The 17,549-nt window shown below is 39.6% G+C and overlaps 1 protein-coding gene across 2 annotated transcripts in view; it reads right to left on the reverse strand.

The window, feature by feature from the left end:
• Nucleotides 1–332: 332 nt before the first annotated feature.
• The window catches only part of GABRB1 (gamma-aminobutyric acid type A receptor subunit beta1), a 402,336-nt gene continuing 385,119 nt past the window's right edge, over nucleotides 333–17,549 (reverse strand). The window contains exons 9-11 of one of the 2 annotated variants that reach the window (XM_033214759.1): nucleotides 12,026–12,053; nucleotides 1,632–1,655; nucleotides 347–1,186 (exon numbers count right to left, since the gene is read on the reverse strand). In XM_033214759.1, coding sequence (XP_033070650.1) covers nucleotides 756–1,186; nucleotides 1,632–1,655; nucleotides 12,026–12,053 — 483 coding nt within the window. In that variant the 3' untranslated portion in view covers nucleotides 347–755. Of the gene's footprint in view, nucleotides 1,187–1,631; nucleotides 1,656–12,025; nucleotides 12,054–17,549 lie in introns of both variants that reach the window. The other variant, XM_033214760.1, reaches the window with a different exon arrangement.

A 17,549-nucleotide genomic window follows, 5' to 3' on the forward strand; every position in this document is an offset into this window, starting at 1 on the left:
GGTTGGATTCTAATGTTAATTTAAAATTTGCCGGAAAGTCTGAGAAAGAAGCATGTTTCAGAATATCCAGCTTAATGGGGCAGTGAAGATGGCAGGTTGGGATTGTGTAACCTTGACCAGCACTTGCCCTTCCTTTCCTCTTCTTCTATGGAGCTGTGGAGCCCTTTTACGATGGACATAGGAGAACTTAAGGATAGAGGGGACTCTTCTTTCCCTTTCTAAGCTCCTTTCTCTTTTGCATTCTTCCTGGAAATCTGTAACTTGTCAATGGCTTTGTTTTTTTCTTCTGAGATCCTGGAAATTGTTTTTTGTTGTTGTTGTTGTTGTTGTTATTTTTTTTGGCAGCATAAGATTGTTACAGTTTACCAGGAAGTAGTGCAGGCGGACAGCAAGGTCTTCTTTTCATTTTCCCTAAAAAATAAATCAGTAAAATTCAGGGCAACTAGAAAAGACTGCTAAAGATCTACCTATTTAACTTCTCTCTTTGTGTTTGTTTGTTTGTAAACATGGCAATTAATAGAGCTCTTACAGAGCTGATAACCTGGACCAAGGTAGACTGGAAAAAAATATATTTTTTTTGTTTTGTCTTTTTGAAGTAAACATGGTGCAGTAATAAAACTGATATGCAAGACCTAAAACCAATTGGATGGCTGAATCTCTTACCTCAAGAAACAGCAGTATCGCTGTTGGGGACCTGTAAGGTTAAAAAGCAATAGAAGAGGAAAGTAGCCTAAATGGAACCATTAGAACAGACCTCAGTGTACATAGTAAAGCCAATAAACGACATTAAAAAGAGAAAAGGTGATGGGGAAAAACATTCGGGACCATTTGTCTATGGAATTCACGTCAGTCAAGTCGGGGATCTTGACTTTGAGCTGAGAGGCGCGCCTGCGGATGCGCCCCTTGCTGGGCACCCCGTGCCGGTCCAGGGTGTGCCCGTAGGCCTCACGGCTGCTCAGAGGCTTGCGGTACTGGATGCTGGCGCTGTCATAGGAGTACATGGTGGCCTTGGGGTCACTCACGCTCGTGAGCACTTCCGAGCCACTCGTCTCATTCCGAATTTCCAGGGTGCTGAGGAGAATGTTACCGTGGGCGTCGACCTGATGGCAAAAAGAACAGGCTCGGACACAAGTTGTAGGACCTTTGCCTGTTTTCATTAACCTGTTACTAATGATACCCCATAAGGCTTGTTAAACATTGTCTCCCTAAACATCTGGCTTGATGTGCCTCCATGTGGAGATCATCTCTCTCTCTCTCTCTCTCTCTCTCTCTCTCTAATCTATCTAATCTCTCTCTCTCTCTCTCTCTCTCTCTCTCTCTCTCTCTCTCTCTCTCTCTCTCTCTCTCCATCCATCCATCCATCCATCTGGCCATGCATCTATCTACCTTATCTATCTATCTATCTATCTATCTATCTATCTATCTATCTATCTATTATCATCCATCCACCTTGCTAGCTTTCCAGCTATCATCTGTCTCCACTCACAGAACACTAGTGTGTGTGTGTGTGTGCGTGTGCGCGCGCGTGTGTGTATTTCTTCTTGTTATAAAAGTGGTACATGGAAACAAAGCTAGAAACACAAAACGAAAAGTAAAAATTCATAATCCCACCTTCAGAGTCAATCATTAACATCTCGCTTGGCTTCCAGAATTTTCTCTATTCATATATACTTACAAACACAGGTTAATTCATATATTTTGCCTTGCAACCTGCTTTTCTCAGTTAATAATACAGCCTGGGCATCTTTCCTTGTTAATAAATATTCCTCTGTGACACGCTTCATTAATAGCTTACATGAATAAACCACAATTGAATTAATCTTTTGTTAGATGTTAAGGTTTGTTCTACTTTTGTAGTATTACAGACAAGTCTGGAAGGAATATTTTATAGTTAAATCTTTGTGCATATCCATAATTATTTCCTCAGGTGAAATTGACAGATATAATTAATGGGTCAAAGGATATGCCTGGTTGTCCTTTGACTTTTGTTCCTCTACTGTTGTTCACAGATGCTTCCTGCAGTTCCAGTGATACCTATCGCAGGTTTCCTGGTTCTTCTCTATGTTATGCCCACACATACTCTTTTGGAACTACAGAAAATGTGAGCATAGTTTGGCTCAGGATGTGGTCTTGTTTAACTTCAAGCTGATATACTTTGCAAACTGATTTACCTGGAAGGGTCGTGACTCATACGTGAAAATGAGCTTGAAGTACTTCCAAGGCCAGTAGAGGGAGCTGTGCTAACACGTGTATTAACATAGTGCCTGACTTATAGTAAGGGTTCTATAAATGCTTTTGAATGAGATTAATCTTAGTAAACACCTAACACACTAGGTATAGGTAAGGAGGCAAAAGAGCCTGGCAAAGAAGAGATAGAGAAAAACATGGGTGGCAAATAGAAACAAGAGAGAAAGAAAACAAAGGGAGAGAGGATAGATAGCACATGATAGTACAACCGTAGTACCGTTTAAAGAACTAAGATTTATTGAGTATCCACCATGAGCCTAGCATATATATTACTTGTTTAATACAGCAACCCTATTTTAAAAGGCCATCCATCCCCATTTTATAGATAAGGCAACTGAGATTTAGAACAGTTAACAATCTGGCTCGTTTACTCAGCTAGTAAGTGCCAGCCCTGATATTAGAACCTATGTGTATCTGATTCAAAGCTTAAGCACTTTCTACTGGGAGGACCAGGTCACAGTCCTTGGCCTTTGTTACACGCCATAGGAAATTCAGTGATGCATTTGTTAGCTTTAAGATTTGAGTTGGCTGGAGAGAGAAATGGCGACCGACTCTGGTTTCCGTCATCTCTCTCTCCTTTTTTGTCTATCATTATTTCCCTCTGTGAAGCATTTTGCTTCAGTCTAATTGGGCTACACACATGCCCTGACCATATACCTCTATTGGTGGCTGTATTCAGGGAGTTACTATTATTATTATTATTTTGTTGTTAATAACTACTATTTATTGAATTCTACTGTGTAATTTATCTCAGTAATTCCAGTATTTCAGTAATTGAATCTTACTGAGTAATTTACCTTAGTTATAACAGCACTATGACATATATGTTATCCTAATTCAGCAGACAGGGAAACCAAGGCTCAAAGAAGTTAAGTAAATTAAACAATAAGATTAAACAACAGTACCAAATTTGGGATTAAAACACAGAATATTCTTTGTCTCAAATATTATTTTCTCTCTCTTTGTATGTTAATCAAATCCACCTGTTTTGGCCAAGGCTCAATTTAAATCCTGCTTTCTTTGTGTACCTTTGTACTTTGCCTGCCCACAGTCACCTCCAAAACTTTCTCCCAACATTTATTGAGTGCTTACTGCGTGAGAGATAAAGTGTTAGGTGTCAAGGATATATGCTGAGCACAATGAGCATTCTTACCATCAAAAACCCTTAGCACTGACTTTTACAACAGAATTTACAAACTAAGCCACCTACAGGGACCAAGAAGCATGACTGAGTAGGGCCAGGTGAGAGTAAGTAATTGAGTGAAATTAGGGAATGGTGATGCCTATGGGGCCTCAGAGAGCAGATGTCTAAGGAGGAGACTGCAACTCAGCACCGGTTGACAACTACACTGAATGGACTAGACCCTAATGTTGCCAGATCACCTCCTTTAGCAGAAAATCTGAACATATTGATTTTTATTTTGTCTTCCGTTAAAGTTAGCTCAATAGTGTAAAAATGATTTTCAGGTCAGATGAAACATATCTGTGTCCAGATCTGACTTTTGCATAGCCAGTTAGGGACCTCTTTTTTTTTCCCCCCCATTCACATATCCTTTAGCATATATTACTTTGTGTTGATGTTGATTTTAGGTTTCAGTCCTATTTTCCCAACCAGAGCTATTGGGGTGCTCAGGGGATAGATAATGAGGGCCTGGACTAGGACAATGTAGCAGAAAGAAAAGGAAAACTACACTAAAGAGGAGCTTTTGAAAAATGTTTAAAATAGAAATGAAATTGATTTGGCAACTGATTAGATTTGTAGCACAAGGAAGGGAAGGTGATCTGGCAACTATCAGCCTGTTAGGCTGAAAGGATTACATTGTAATCAGCGAAATGGGGTGTCTGGTGTGTGTTGCATGTATAGGGTGGAAAAAAAGAGTTTGTGGTTTAGGTTGAATTTGTGATATATGTTAGGCATCCTTGTGGTGTTGTCCAGCAAGTAATGTATATGTGGTGATGACTGGGCTAATGTTGGGGCTGAGATTATTTTAGGAGTGGGAGGCACCTATGCAGTCAGTGAAAGAGACACAGAGAAACTATAGAGGTAGAGAACAAATAACAGAATGCTATGAAGAGAAACTCAAGGAGGGAGAAGGGTATCCAGAAGGAGAGAATGGTCAATAGTGATTCAGAGAGAACAGGGGGAATGAAGAAGGCTCACAGATTTATCAATAAGGCCATTTGTGATCTTAGAATAAGAGCTGAAGCAGAACCTGTATTTCAACGGATTAAAGACTGAATTGGTAGCAAGAAGGAGAAGGGAGTTTGTATGGACTCTCCTTTTCAAAAGTTTGCAGGTCAAAGGAAGAAAAGAAATAAAAGCATTAGCTCAAATATATCAGGATAGTGTGTCAAGTGAAGCTGGAAGAGACACAGTAGACAGGAAAAGGAGAAGGATTGAGAATGGCAAATTCTATGGGAGTGAGTGAGGAAGTCAAAGATATGGAAGGATAACAGGCTACATTCAGAAATGGGAATTTTACACATGGAGATATGGGAGGTAGAATATTTCTGAACAATGGGAACATGTGCTAATGTTTGCGTGAGACTTGAGGCCAGGTGATGGTGAAGGTCGTTGGGAATAATGAGCCAGATGCAGTCTCTGTCCTCTACTGTATGTCTATAATTGAAAAAGTCATGTACATGAAAGTTGACATTATTGAGGATGGTAGGGTTGAAGTGATGAGGGCCAAAATGCTTGAATTCCTTAAAAGAGGGAGAAGTATGTTAGAAGATAAGGACTGGAACACATGATTTTGTTAGGTACTTTGGAATAGCTAAGATAATCACAAAATATGAATTTTGTCCATAAAAGATCATTACCTCCTTAGAGATATATGAGTGAAGCATAATATTGAGAGTGACAAGTTTTCAATCAAATTCTAAATAGCATAATATATATCATAATTAGGGATTCATCAAAGTGAGAAATCACTGAGAGGTCACAGAAGCCTTCTTGTAACAGTGGGGCTTGCATTGAGTTTTGAAAGATGGGTAGAGGACAGAACAAAAATTGAGAGTTGAAAGCTTTGTTATTATTCTAGTTTTATTATCTACTCAGAAATGGCCTTGGATAAGTCTGCGTCTCAGTTCCGTTATCCATAAATGGAAGGTTTTCATTAGGTAATCTCAAGGGTTGGCTTCCAATCTTTGACAGTTTTTGATTATGAAGAACATTCCAGGTGGAGGACATAGCATTCTGAAAAAATGCTTGTAAAATGGAATCATGTGATCTGCATTCTATGCATCACTAAGTTACATTATTATGAATCTCTCTAAGTAAACAAAATTGCTAGAATGTATCGGCTAGTGAAGCATACAGATGCTCCTAATTAAACAGAAGTCAGGGTTAACAAGGTACATTTTATTAAGCTATGTTGGTTAACCTTGGTGCAGATTCAAATGTGCCTAAAGATTGCATGAGGTTTACCAGTATGTGCAAATCCCTCAATATTCTCTGTCACTAAGCTAGAAATCATAGCATTAAGTGGTTTGACATTTAAGATAATGGATCTAGTTTTGCAACTATCCATGAAAGCTGATTTCATTACTATAGAGTTATATCAACATTACCATGTTATTTTTCAGGAAAATTTTTAAAGTAGCTATATAACAATTCTTGCCCACTTCCATTTGCTTTCTTACCCAGTGTAGGACTTGTCCTAAAGGCTGATGTTAACAGACGTGTGTGTGTGTGTGTGTGTGTACATGCTCATGCATTTCTTCTACAGTGTGATACTTTACCCTCACCCTCCAGCTTTCTGCTGTCGGGTAAGGTATACATGTAGTAGCCATACCACTGCTGATATCCACAAGTTTCTTGTTGGTTCTGCTGTAATCCATTCCCCTTGGAGAAGAGTGGCTTTCCCTTTGCCTCAACCATATCAGGGCATCTAAGGTATTCTTATATCTGAAGCTGACACAGCTTTCCAAAAATAATATCCATGGAAAAGGGCTATTATTTCTTCATATCATCAGAGGGAGCAAGAAGTCATGTTGTACATTGCCCCAACATCTGCAGTGATTAAATGCTGCCTAATTAATAAAGAAATATCAAAATATTGATATCTGAGTTGAGCACAATCCAGATTGAAGATTTTTAAACCTTGAGTCAGAAGGAAGTGAGGCAAATTAAAATTGTTAATGTACTGAATTTCTAAGGCAGGTAGAGACAAGCAGATTTTTTTCAAAAGTTGCTGATGCTGAAAGAACTATCCCATGGGATAATTGTTCTCCACTCCTCACAGTGCCCTCAAGTATGGGAATTTCCACTCTAAGCCCCAGGAGAGAATCTAAGGGAGGAACATGTACAACTTCTTTTCTCCTTCTCCCCTCTCACTGCTCCCCACTGATCTATGTGGCAGGTATATTTAGAAGAAGGAAGCAGGCATTCTAGGCTCTGTGCCTTCTGGAGTTTTCTGTCTCTGATCTACTTACTGTGAGGGTACATGTTGAATACTGCTGTGCTTGTGGGTAAAGTCTGCAGTTGTTCATCAGTTCCAGTGACTGGGGAGGTAAGTCTGTTTCTGATTAGAAGGAATGACTACAGTATATTAATCATACATTCCTCAAACCAACATAATGGATTCTCTTTTTAAAGTTTAGAGTGTCATTGAACCTAAATTTAGAGAAAATGAATGTAATTATTAATAAGGCTTCAGGAGGGCCAATCAAGAAACCCTTCCTCTTCCACTTCAGATAGATGACCAGTAAAGGGGAGCAGAGAATGCAGTTTAGTTCTGCAGCCCCAAGGGCTTGGTAATATTTCACTCTCACTCTATTCCTTATTAGACAGGCATATTTCCTGGCTGCAAAAAGCAATTTTAGGTGGATCATGGATAATCATTTAAAATGTTAACAATAGTTCATGCATTCACTCATTCATTTATTCAATCAATGTTTACTGAGTGCCTACTATGCCTTAGGCACTGTTCCAGACACTGAAGAAGACATCAGCCCTGCCATAAGCAATAGAACATCATGTCCCTCATTTTATAAATTCAGAGATCTCAACAAATAAAGCCTCTTGATGTTATAGTCTCCTGTACAAACACTGGAACCCTGACTCGCTATTGATTCTAAATATTTTACTGGAGAAATACTATGACCTCTTTCAAATGCAGGTTGTCAGTGCCCTTTCCAAGAGCCTCTTTGAAGTTTGCTCTCTTGCAACTACGATGTCCACCTTCTTCTTGCCTGCCGAGCCTTTCTCTCATCTCCTTCCTGAAGGTAATGACACCCAGCCTTAAGGCCTGCTGATCCCAGACAAGTCTTACAGGGGCTCTCATATAAAGAAAGGCCTGGAATTTTACTTCATAAAGACCTGAGATGGCAGGGACAATCCAGCTTCTGGCTGGCGAACACTTTCCTGCCTTCCTCCAGTGCACTGCTTATAAACCACGTTATCTGGTTTTTAAATTCTAACTCTGATGACACAACAATCCTGGGAAGATGGTGGTGAGCAAAACAGACAAGTTCTTGAAATACTGGTGTTCACGTTGTTATGGAGGAAAATGGTTAATACCATCTCTCCTCCTAAAATTAGTTTTTTAAATATCAGGTAACATTATGAAGAAAGCAAAACAGCTGCATGTATCTTGTAATGTATTTAGGAAAATATGACCAGTTGGTGATTTTGTGCATATTTTTCTTAACATTATATTCATGCTCACATTTCATTATGACAAGGGAAAAATCTAAAGTAATTCACATTTCCTTATTTTCTCCTGGACCTTACTACAGAAGAACCTAAAGGATAGTGCTGCATAGATGTTTAGAGGCATCTAAATCTCAAAATGGCCAGAGCAGAACTCTTGATCTTCTCTCTTCCCATCCAACTTGTTCCTTCCACTGAGTGTCCCATTAGAATGTTACTCCAAGGGGGCGGGGATTTTGTATTATTAACAAACGTTTCCCCAAAGCCAAGAAAAGTACTTGGCATATAGAAGCATTCAATAAATATCTTTGAAATGAATGAATGGGGATAAATACATTTGGTATAGTGGTTAATTTTGTGTGTCAACTTGGCTAGGCTGTGGTTTCCAGTTAGGTCAAACACTAGTTTAGATGTTGCTGAGAAGGTATTCTGTAGATGTGATTGGCATTTACAGTTACTGTAAGTAAAGGAGATTACACTCAATAATGTGGGTGGGCCTCATGTTATTGATTGAAAGCATTGAGAGCAAAAACTGAGGTTTCCAGGAAAAGAAGAAATTCTGTCTCCACACTGTACTGTAGAAACGTTGGCTAAGTTTCCAACATGCCCTGCAGATTTCAGGCTAAAGATTGCAACATCAGCTCTCATCTGAGTTTCCACACTGAAACCTGCCTGACAGATTTTGGACTTGCCAGCTTCCACAATTGCAAGAAATGATTCCTTAAAATAAATCTCTTATTATATGTATGTTGGTTCTGTTCCTATTGGTTCCGTTTCTCTGAAGAGCCCTGACTGATACAAAAGGCATGCCAAAAATCATAGGGTGATTCTCAAATGACTGAAGTCCAGAGAACACTGATGTGATGGCTGTACTATTTCTTTCCTTAACAGAAATCTGAAGCAAATGTGCAGATTTATTTTCTGACTTGGGTTCAGCCTTTCTTCCACCCCTTCCATCTCACTCACTCTGTCCTCTCTGCTTCAACATCCTCAGTGAGTGCCTTAGGCTGTGAAAAATGTTGCCACTCACAGAATTGAACTGCTGTGGATATTTTCAATATGTAAATATAGCTGAACTCATTTTAGTGTAATTGGAATAAAATATAATCTTGTTTTCAGTGCCAGTTTTAAAGCCCTATCGAGGAATACCTCTGGGCTCAATCTACTTTGCACTTGCTAGCCAATTCAATTAGATTCGTATTTACTGAGTGGTTCTGAAGCACAGAGCAGGAAACCAAGTGAAGTGGGGCTAGCTACAGAATAAGCTAATTCACTGTCCTCAAGAAGCCTACACTCTACTTAATGAAGCCAACCAGTGTGAACGGCTGCCTTCCCTTGTAGAGAACACACAGTTGCAACAACCCAGCTTTCATCTTCCCATCCCTCTAATAGAATGTACTGTATTGGCTGTTGCTGTTAGTCACTTGCTCTCACCAGGGCTGCCAAACCCTGATCTCTTAGCCTGGAATTCCTGAAACCTTTTATACGGGGAGGAAATGGGAGGTTCTGATGATGCTTTGCATGTCTCTTTGCATGTCCTGAAAGCTTGTGGCAGAAGTGGAAACTTTATTATCATTTTGAGAAGGAATAGAAGATTAAGGGCAAATTTACATAAGTCTAAGACAAATAAATTATATTATCCAGGAAATAGAAAAGGAAAAAAACAAACAAAAAAAAAAAAACAAAAATAAAATGAAACAACTGGCAATTTTCCAGAACATTACTCAGGTAGATACATTTATCCTGGATTCCTTTCTTTTCCTTATTCTCCCATTCTATGTTTTAGTAGGTCCAAATTGCTCTACTTTTAAATACATCCAGATTCTATTCACTTTTTTCTTTCTTTTTTTAGTATTTATGAGCACATAGCAGGCATATTCCATGTCTTCTTCTTTCCGCCATCACCTCTTGCATCTTAAGTGACCTTCCTCTTTCCAGAAATGCTGCCCTGTGGGCCTTTCTCTGCATAGAAGCTTGAGTGATCATTTAACAATGTAAACAGGGCGACAGAGCGAGACTCCATCTCAAAGAAAAAAGAAAAATGCAAAACAGGCCGGGTGCAGCAGCTCACGCAGGTAATCCCAGCACTCTGGGAGGCCGAGGTGGGCTGATCACCTAAGGTCAGGAGTTCTAAACCAGCCTGGCCAACATGGCGAAACCCCGTCTCTACTAAAAATACAAAAATTAGCCGGGTGTGGCGGCAGGTGCCTGAAATCCCAACTACTCAGGGAGGCTGAGGCATGAGAATTGTTTGAACCCGGGAGGCAGAGGTTGCAGTGAGTCGAGATTGCACCACTGCACTCCAACCTAGGCGATAGAGGGAGACTCTGTCTTAATAAAAAAAAAAAAAGAAAAAGAAAAAGTAAAATCAATGATGTCTATTTATATCGTCTGTTTACTCTGTGTATATCTTCTAGTTACTTTCCAAGACATAGAATGAATTCCAAATTTCTTACCCTAGTCCAAAAAGCACCATGTGGTTTGGTTCCTGTGGGTACCTCAGCCCTCATTTCCTACCAGGCTGCTTTTCAGCACCTCACCAGCCACACCAGCCTTATTTTGGCTGTCTCTTGATGCTGCTAAGTCCACAGGGCATTCTCATCTGCTATGCTTCTCTTGTGCAATGCTGTTTCTTGCCCACATTGTCACCTGGCTAGCTTCTCATCATTTTCTTTATCATATTTATCATCATCTGCCATTATATTGTGTGTTTATTCACATATTTATCAATTACCTCAACTGGAATATAAGCTCCAGGAGGGCAGGTGCTTTTTTTGTTATTCATCACTACTCAGTATGTCCTCCTTGCTTTTCCAGAACTGAGCCTAAGATACATTTTGCTGAGTAAATGTCTGCAGAATGGGGAAATCTGAAGCTTACACTTTGAGCCATCTCTCTGAGCTCTGAGTTTCAACGGCCAAGGTCACCTGCAGAGGTGGCTAGAATCTCTAGGATCTCCAGGGTTGTGGTTCTCAGACATTGAGGTGTATCTGAATGAATTGGGAAGCTTGCTAAAAACACCAGTTTGAGTTAATCTCATTTTAGATTGATCCTCCTAGTCTGTATTCCACCCAAACATCCCAAGGGTCCTAGTAGGTAGTGGTGGATGCCTATTAGTTTGACCTATCTGATTCCATTCTACCTTCCTGTGATGATAATGCCCTGATATTCTTTTGGTTCATGTGGTTGAAGTATGCCTGATTGTATCTTCTAGGTTCTAGGGACACACGTGTGATCCAGACCTGGGCATTTAGCATTTTCATCTTCCTGGTGAGAATTGACTTCTGCATGAAAATATGGCAAGTCTGTGCAAAAAGACTCAATCCTGGGCCTTTTTTTGTTAGAACTATTGGGTATAAGAAATAATTTTTTGCTAGGGTCAAAGAGATTTGACACTATAAACTTGGAATTTTGGGACCACCATGAGGGAAGGGTCAAAACAAAGTCAATATAAAAGAAAGCAGAATTAAGAGATGAAGAGAGATACTTCTGACAAATTGTTTGGGCACCTGGAACAGCACATGTGAAACCAGGACTATGCTGCAACCTTTCTAGTTGTGTGGACCAATAAATCCCTTTCCTTCCTCTTTTATTCTTAAACTAGTTAAATAAAATAGACTACTTTCTTGTTCACCAAAAGAGTTCTAGATATCTGGGTAGAGAAAAAAATAGAAAATAAAAGACAGAGATTCCTAAAAAGGAAAATTAGACTTCTGAAGACTGGAGATAGGATAGGAGTAAATCAAGGCTAGAGAACAAAAAGTGAACGAAGTCAGATTTGGGCAGGGGTTTGAGGAATAAAGAAGTTCATGAACTATCAACACAGGCTGTCAGTAGAAATTCTGGATGTTAGGTTTAGATGGTGAAAGTTTCCTCAAAGGCAGGATGAGTTTTCTAGTTGGTCTGAAGGCCTAGGCTCAAAGGCTGACAGATATGGAGCTGTTTCAAGCTGGACCTAAAGACAGAGCTGCATACCTTTACAATGCCCACCTGCACCTGCACATTGCATTCTGGAATTAACCACAATACAGAGCTGATTCACATTTAGAAAGTTGTCTGTAAGTGTTTGGGTGACTCACGATGGAGAACAGGAATGGGAGAGAAGAGGCCAGATCACAATACTAATATCTGATTCTAAGGGGAAAAAAATCTATTTCTCGACTATTGGGGATGCAACCACATATTTGGTATTGTGAAAGGAAAGTAAATCTTGGGGCCCCAAAATCACTAAGCTAAAGGCAAAAGTCAAACTGGGAACTGCTTAGGTACACCTGCCTCCCATTCTATTCAAAGTTACCCCTCTGCTCACTGAGGTAAATGCATATCTGATTGCCTTCTTTAGAGAGGCTAATCAGAAACTCGAAAGAATGCAACCATTTATCTCTTATCTACCTATGACCTGGAAGCCCCCTCCCTGCCTCGAATTGTCCCTCCTTTCCAGATCGAACAAATGTTCATCTTACATATGTTGATTGATGTCTCATGTCTTCCTAAAATGTATAAAGCTGTGCTCTGAACACCTTGGGCATATGTCGATGGGACTTAATGAGGCTGTGTCAAAGGCACATGTCCTCAACCTTGGCAAAATAAACTTTCTAGATTAACTAAGATATATCTCAGATACTCAGGGTTCACAGTATGAATCTTTGGCAGATATCCTCTGGTGTCCCCCGTGACACAGAATGACTGAATCGGTATCTGCTCACAGACCACCCAAGCTACAATTTCAGCCATTTCATTATTTGCAAATGGACAGGCATTGTGGCCAGTATATACAACTGAAAAAGTTCCAGATGAGTATAAAAGTGGCCCAGAGGTAGCTTACTTAAAGCCTAGTAGTACTGTGAAATCTGTCTTTCAAAACTCTAAATACCATCTCTAGTTTCAAATGATGCCTGAGGGGCTTATGAATCTACAGTCTTTATCACCTTAGAAGTTGAAACTCTCCTAATGTCTGGATCTAGCATCTGCACTGATATAAAAAGATGCTTCAGAGCAGCTGGAGGAAATATAAATCAAGACAAAGCAAGCACTCCTGAAGCTTCAGTACAAATACCCCTTGACCTAGCTGCCCAGCCAGAGCTATCAAAAGTAATGTGTAATAACTGAACAAGGCCACTCTATGCTCCAGTGAACCAAGGCAAATACTGAGGAAATCCCTCAAATGAAAATTGTCTGGGACCAGGGCACAGATGTCATTTATATTTAACTGTTTACAAGCATCTGAAAGTAGAGGATCATCCAACCATTATATTTAAAAAAATTAATAGTCATATATATATATATATATATATATATATTTTTTTTTTTTGAGACGGAGTCTGGCTCTGTCACCCAGGCTGGAGTGCGGTGGCCGGATCTCAGCTCACTGCAAGCTCCGCCTCCCGGGTTCACGCCATTCTCCTGCCTCAGCCTCCGGAGTAGCTGGGACTACAGGCGCCCGCGTCGTCGCCCGGCTAGTTTTTTGTATTCTTTAGTAGAGACGGGGTTTCACCGTATTAGCCAGGGTGGTCTCGATCTCCTGACCTTGTGATCCGCCCGTCTCGGCCTCCCAAAGTGCTGGGATTACAGGCTTGAGCCACCGCGCCCGGCCTCTTTTTTATATTTTTGAATTTAACTGGCAGGTAGCAATTTAAAATACCACGCAGTTTGCATTATGAATGTACTGCTGAAATGACACATTGAATAGATGAAGCAAATACTTGCTTTGTTATTGACATATTATCCATCTGGGCTTTTGGTTTTCGAAGAGGATAAGAAAGTTAGGAACTACAAAACCTAAGCAGGTGCAGGGATGATTATAACTTTCTTGAGATGGTAATGCTGTATTATTATCCCACCTAAATATGAAGAAGTTTATAAAATTGATACAGGAGATAGAAATTATTTAGACAGATAGTAAGGGCAACAGAGTCCTTGGCGGAATTTCTGTTTTAGCAAAAAGCAGCCCCCAAAATCATTTCTTTTCTAACAAACAGCAGCCTGAAAAATCAAGCTGTGGACATAGGTAAGGAAGTTGGAAGCTTTCACGGTGAATGTTGGCAGCTGTGCCAGTGGAAAAGGGCTACCTGGAAGCCAGGTATGTTCAACATGAAGGCTCCATCTTCTCTTTCCTTTGTCATCCCATGTACAGTACAGAGAAGCAGGTAACATGGCTCCATCCAGGTAGAGAACCCATTTGCATAATAAAAAATTAGAGTGGGGTGGCCAGCTCTTTCGCACACTATGCAAATGGCCCATCTAGCCTTAACCAGTTTTTTGAGCCTTATGCAAATGGCAGACCTGGTCTGACTAATCTTTCATACCCTATGTAAATCAGACACTGCCTCCTCTTATTCAACTATAAAACCTATTGCATTTCACCACAGACCAGAAGATCCGCTTGGGACCCCTCTCTCTGCAGGAGAGAGTGTTTCTCTTTCTTTCGCCTACTAAACCTCTGCTCTTAACCTCACTCCTTGTGTGACTACGTCCTTGATTTCCTTGGCATGAGACAATGAACCCTGGGCAGTCCCAGACGAACATTGCCACTTCAAAATCTTAGCCATAATGCTCCTCTGAAGATTACATGTGATGCTATACAGCACTGTGATTCAAAAAGAATACCAGAGGTTGATATAAAGCATACTTAATTTTGTTTTTTGAAAATAAAAATGATAGGAACAGTAAGACAGTCTGGAGCAGAAGCTGAAGTGGAGTATAGTCTCTTTTTCTTACTTATTATGAATACGTAAGAATTTTATAAAACATAATGTAACACTGAATGCTTTGTGTGGTTTCTAAAAACATCTTAAATGGAGAACAACTCTCCAGTATTTATTAATTAATTAATTCATTCATTTAGCAAGTACTTATTTGGTATCTACCTTTTAGCTACTAAGGAAAGAACAATAAATGTAATAGACAAGGGCTCTGAGGTGTATAATTGGGAAGCTGTAGCTTAATAAGAGAAACAGATTTTAAAAGATAATTATACAAATAAACATATACTCACTCATGGAAGTCCTATTGTGGAAAAGCACAGGATCCCATGAGAACAATTAACAGAGATACCAAATAATAAATCAAGAGTAAGGGTATCTATTAAGGCAACCCCAAAGTAGTAGCATTTATGGTAAGAACTGCTACAATTGAGAAATTGAGAAAAGCCCAATATGACCTTCAATTTTGCTAATCCTTTTTTCTGTTGTATACAATGTGATGTTAATTCATCTAATAAAAATTTCAATTCTGTGATTTCCATTGTCCCACTTTTATACTTTCAGTTATCTTCTGAAACTCCCCATTTCTTCATATACCATATCAATTTTTCCTATGGACTTTATTTTAAACTTTTTATTTGGAAATTATTATAGATTCCCAGAAAGTTGTGAAGATAGCACAGAGGGGCCCCAGGTACCCCACCCACCCAGATTCTCCAACTGATTACATCTTACATAACTATGATATAATATGAAAACCAGGAAAGTGACATTGACATAAAGTGTGTACAGTTCTGTGTAACTTTATTGGATATATAGATTCATGTAACAAGCATTCCAATTAAGTTACAGAACTATTCCATCACTGCAATGATCTCCCTCACACTACTTCTTTATAATCAGTCACAACCATCCACATCCTTCCCCACTGTCACTAACTCCTGGCATCCACAAATCTGTTCTTCATCTTTATAATTTTGTTATTTCAGGAGTGTTATATAAATGGAATAATACAGTATTATAACCTTTTAATACTGGCTCTTTTTCACTCAATCTAATGCCCTTGAGAGACATCTAAGTTTTTGTGTGTATCAATAGCTCATTTCTTTTTTATTGGACTAGTACTCCATAGTATGAATATAACATAGTTTGTTTAACCATTCATCTGTTGTAGGATATTTTGGCTGTTTCCAGTTTTGGGCTATTTCTTATGAACTTTTAAATACATTAATTATAGTTATTTATACTAATTATCTTTTAGGCTGACATTTGAGACTTTTACTGCTCTGTTTCTATTGACAATTTTTTTTCTCTTAATGATGATCACATTTTCCTGTTTCTTCTCATGTCTAGTAATTTTTTACTATATATTAGATATTTTGAATGATATAGAGCACCACAGAGACTCTAGATTCTGCTATCTCCCCCAAATAATGTTGAGTTCAGTTTGGTAGGCAGTTATATGACTAACATATCACCCAGAATATGTGGAGAATTGGTTTTATGTGTCATTAGGGTGAGCCTACTTTAGGTTTTCCCTTAACCCAAGGGTAGTCCCTTATTCTTGTGACTTATCCTTTATTCTTAAGGTGTAAGCCTCTTGAGATTTTTATGGAAAACCTAATGTGCTTACCACCCCCACACTCCCCAACAGGCTGGACTCAAACTCCAAACTCTGACTTTTATATGGTAGACAGTAACTAAAATCTCGATTCATTTTTCTTTCCCCCAGCTTCTAGCTATTTTTTCTTTCTGCACTCCTTGGTATTTAACCTGTACATTTGTAGTTCAGGGATCAAGCTGGGGATGTTTACACTAGGTGTCAAGTTTCTGCTATGGCTCACTTCTGAAATTTCCAGGAACTCTGGAAGAATCAAAGTCCATGATCTGACTCCTCAGGCCAATAAAATGTCAGTTTCTGCAGAAGTTTTGCTGTCCCACATTCGTCAGCCTGGGACATGGCTTCAGGGGAAAAGCTGTATAAACATGGATTTCACACAGTGTGGTTCCTTTCTTTTGAAGGTTGATTCTCTTTTATCTTTTGCTTGTTTTGCTACTCTCCCATGTCTTAAAGCAGATTTCTAAACATGTGCTCACAGTTTATTATTTGTATCAACAGGAGGATGAGTCTGATAAAAAGTATTCTGCCCTGTTTCAATATGATTTGTTTTTGAATTTTGTCATAATTATGTCTATTTTTCTGTGGAAACACTCCAGCCCCTTTCCAGCTCCCCATTCATCTCACTGAGAGCCACCTCCATCCAGCAATAAGATCCTCCACATTTACCATCCTTCAACTTGTCCGTGTGACCTGATTCTTCCTGGACTCCAGACAAGAACCTGGGACCAAAGAGGCACTGAGCTGGTTAACACTTAAGCTATCTGCAGATGGCAGAGCTAAACGAGCACTGTAACACACCTACTGGGGCTTGGGGAATCGCAGGCACCCACCTCTAGATGCTACCATGGGGCCAGAACCCAAAAACGCTGGCCCTGGCTCCCACACCTGTCCGTCTTCATGCTCCCCCTCCCATAGGGTTTGAGTTTGTGGCAGCCCAACAGATGAGCAGATCAGGGAACGCTCCTGTTTCAATTTAATTACTCTCCCTAGAGAACATTGCTTTTCAGCAACTGAAGGGCCCTGTTTTCTTCATTATACTTGCCTAAATTCTACTTATCTTTGAGTATCCATCCAGTTCATGCCTTCTGAATTTTCCCAACACTGAAACTATTCCACCTCCTTTGGGTAGGGTTTTCCCCCATGACTTATCAATTAACACACATTCCAAGCTGTGCAGAGGATGAACTAGTATGTTTGGAAGGCAACTGAGATGAAGATGGGAATAGAAAAGAGGTGGCCTCCCAAAATACTTTTAAAACTGGTATGGTTACAAGCAGACATTGGGAAGCTGCTTCTTTTCAGGTATACACCTCAAACTAACTGT

This window comes from Trachypithecus francoisi, unplaced genomic scaffold, assembly GCF_009764315.1.
Source record: "Trachypithecus francoisi isolate TF-2019V2 unplaced genomic scaffold, Tfra_2.0 Lachesis_group1, whole genome shotgun sequence".
Lineage (NCBI taxonomy): Eukaryota > Metazoa > Chordata > Mammalia > Primates > Cercopithecidae > Trachypithecus > Trachypithecus francoisi.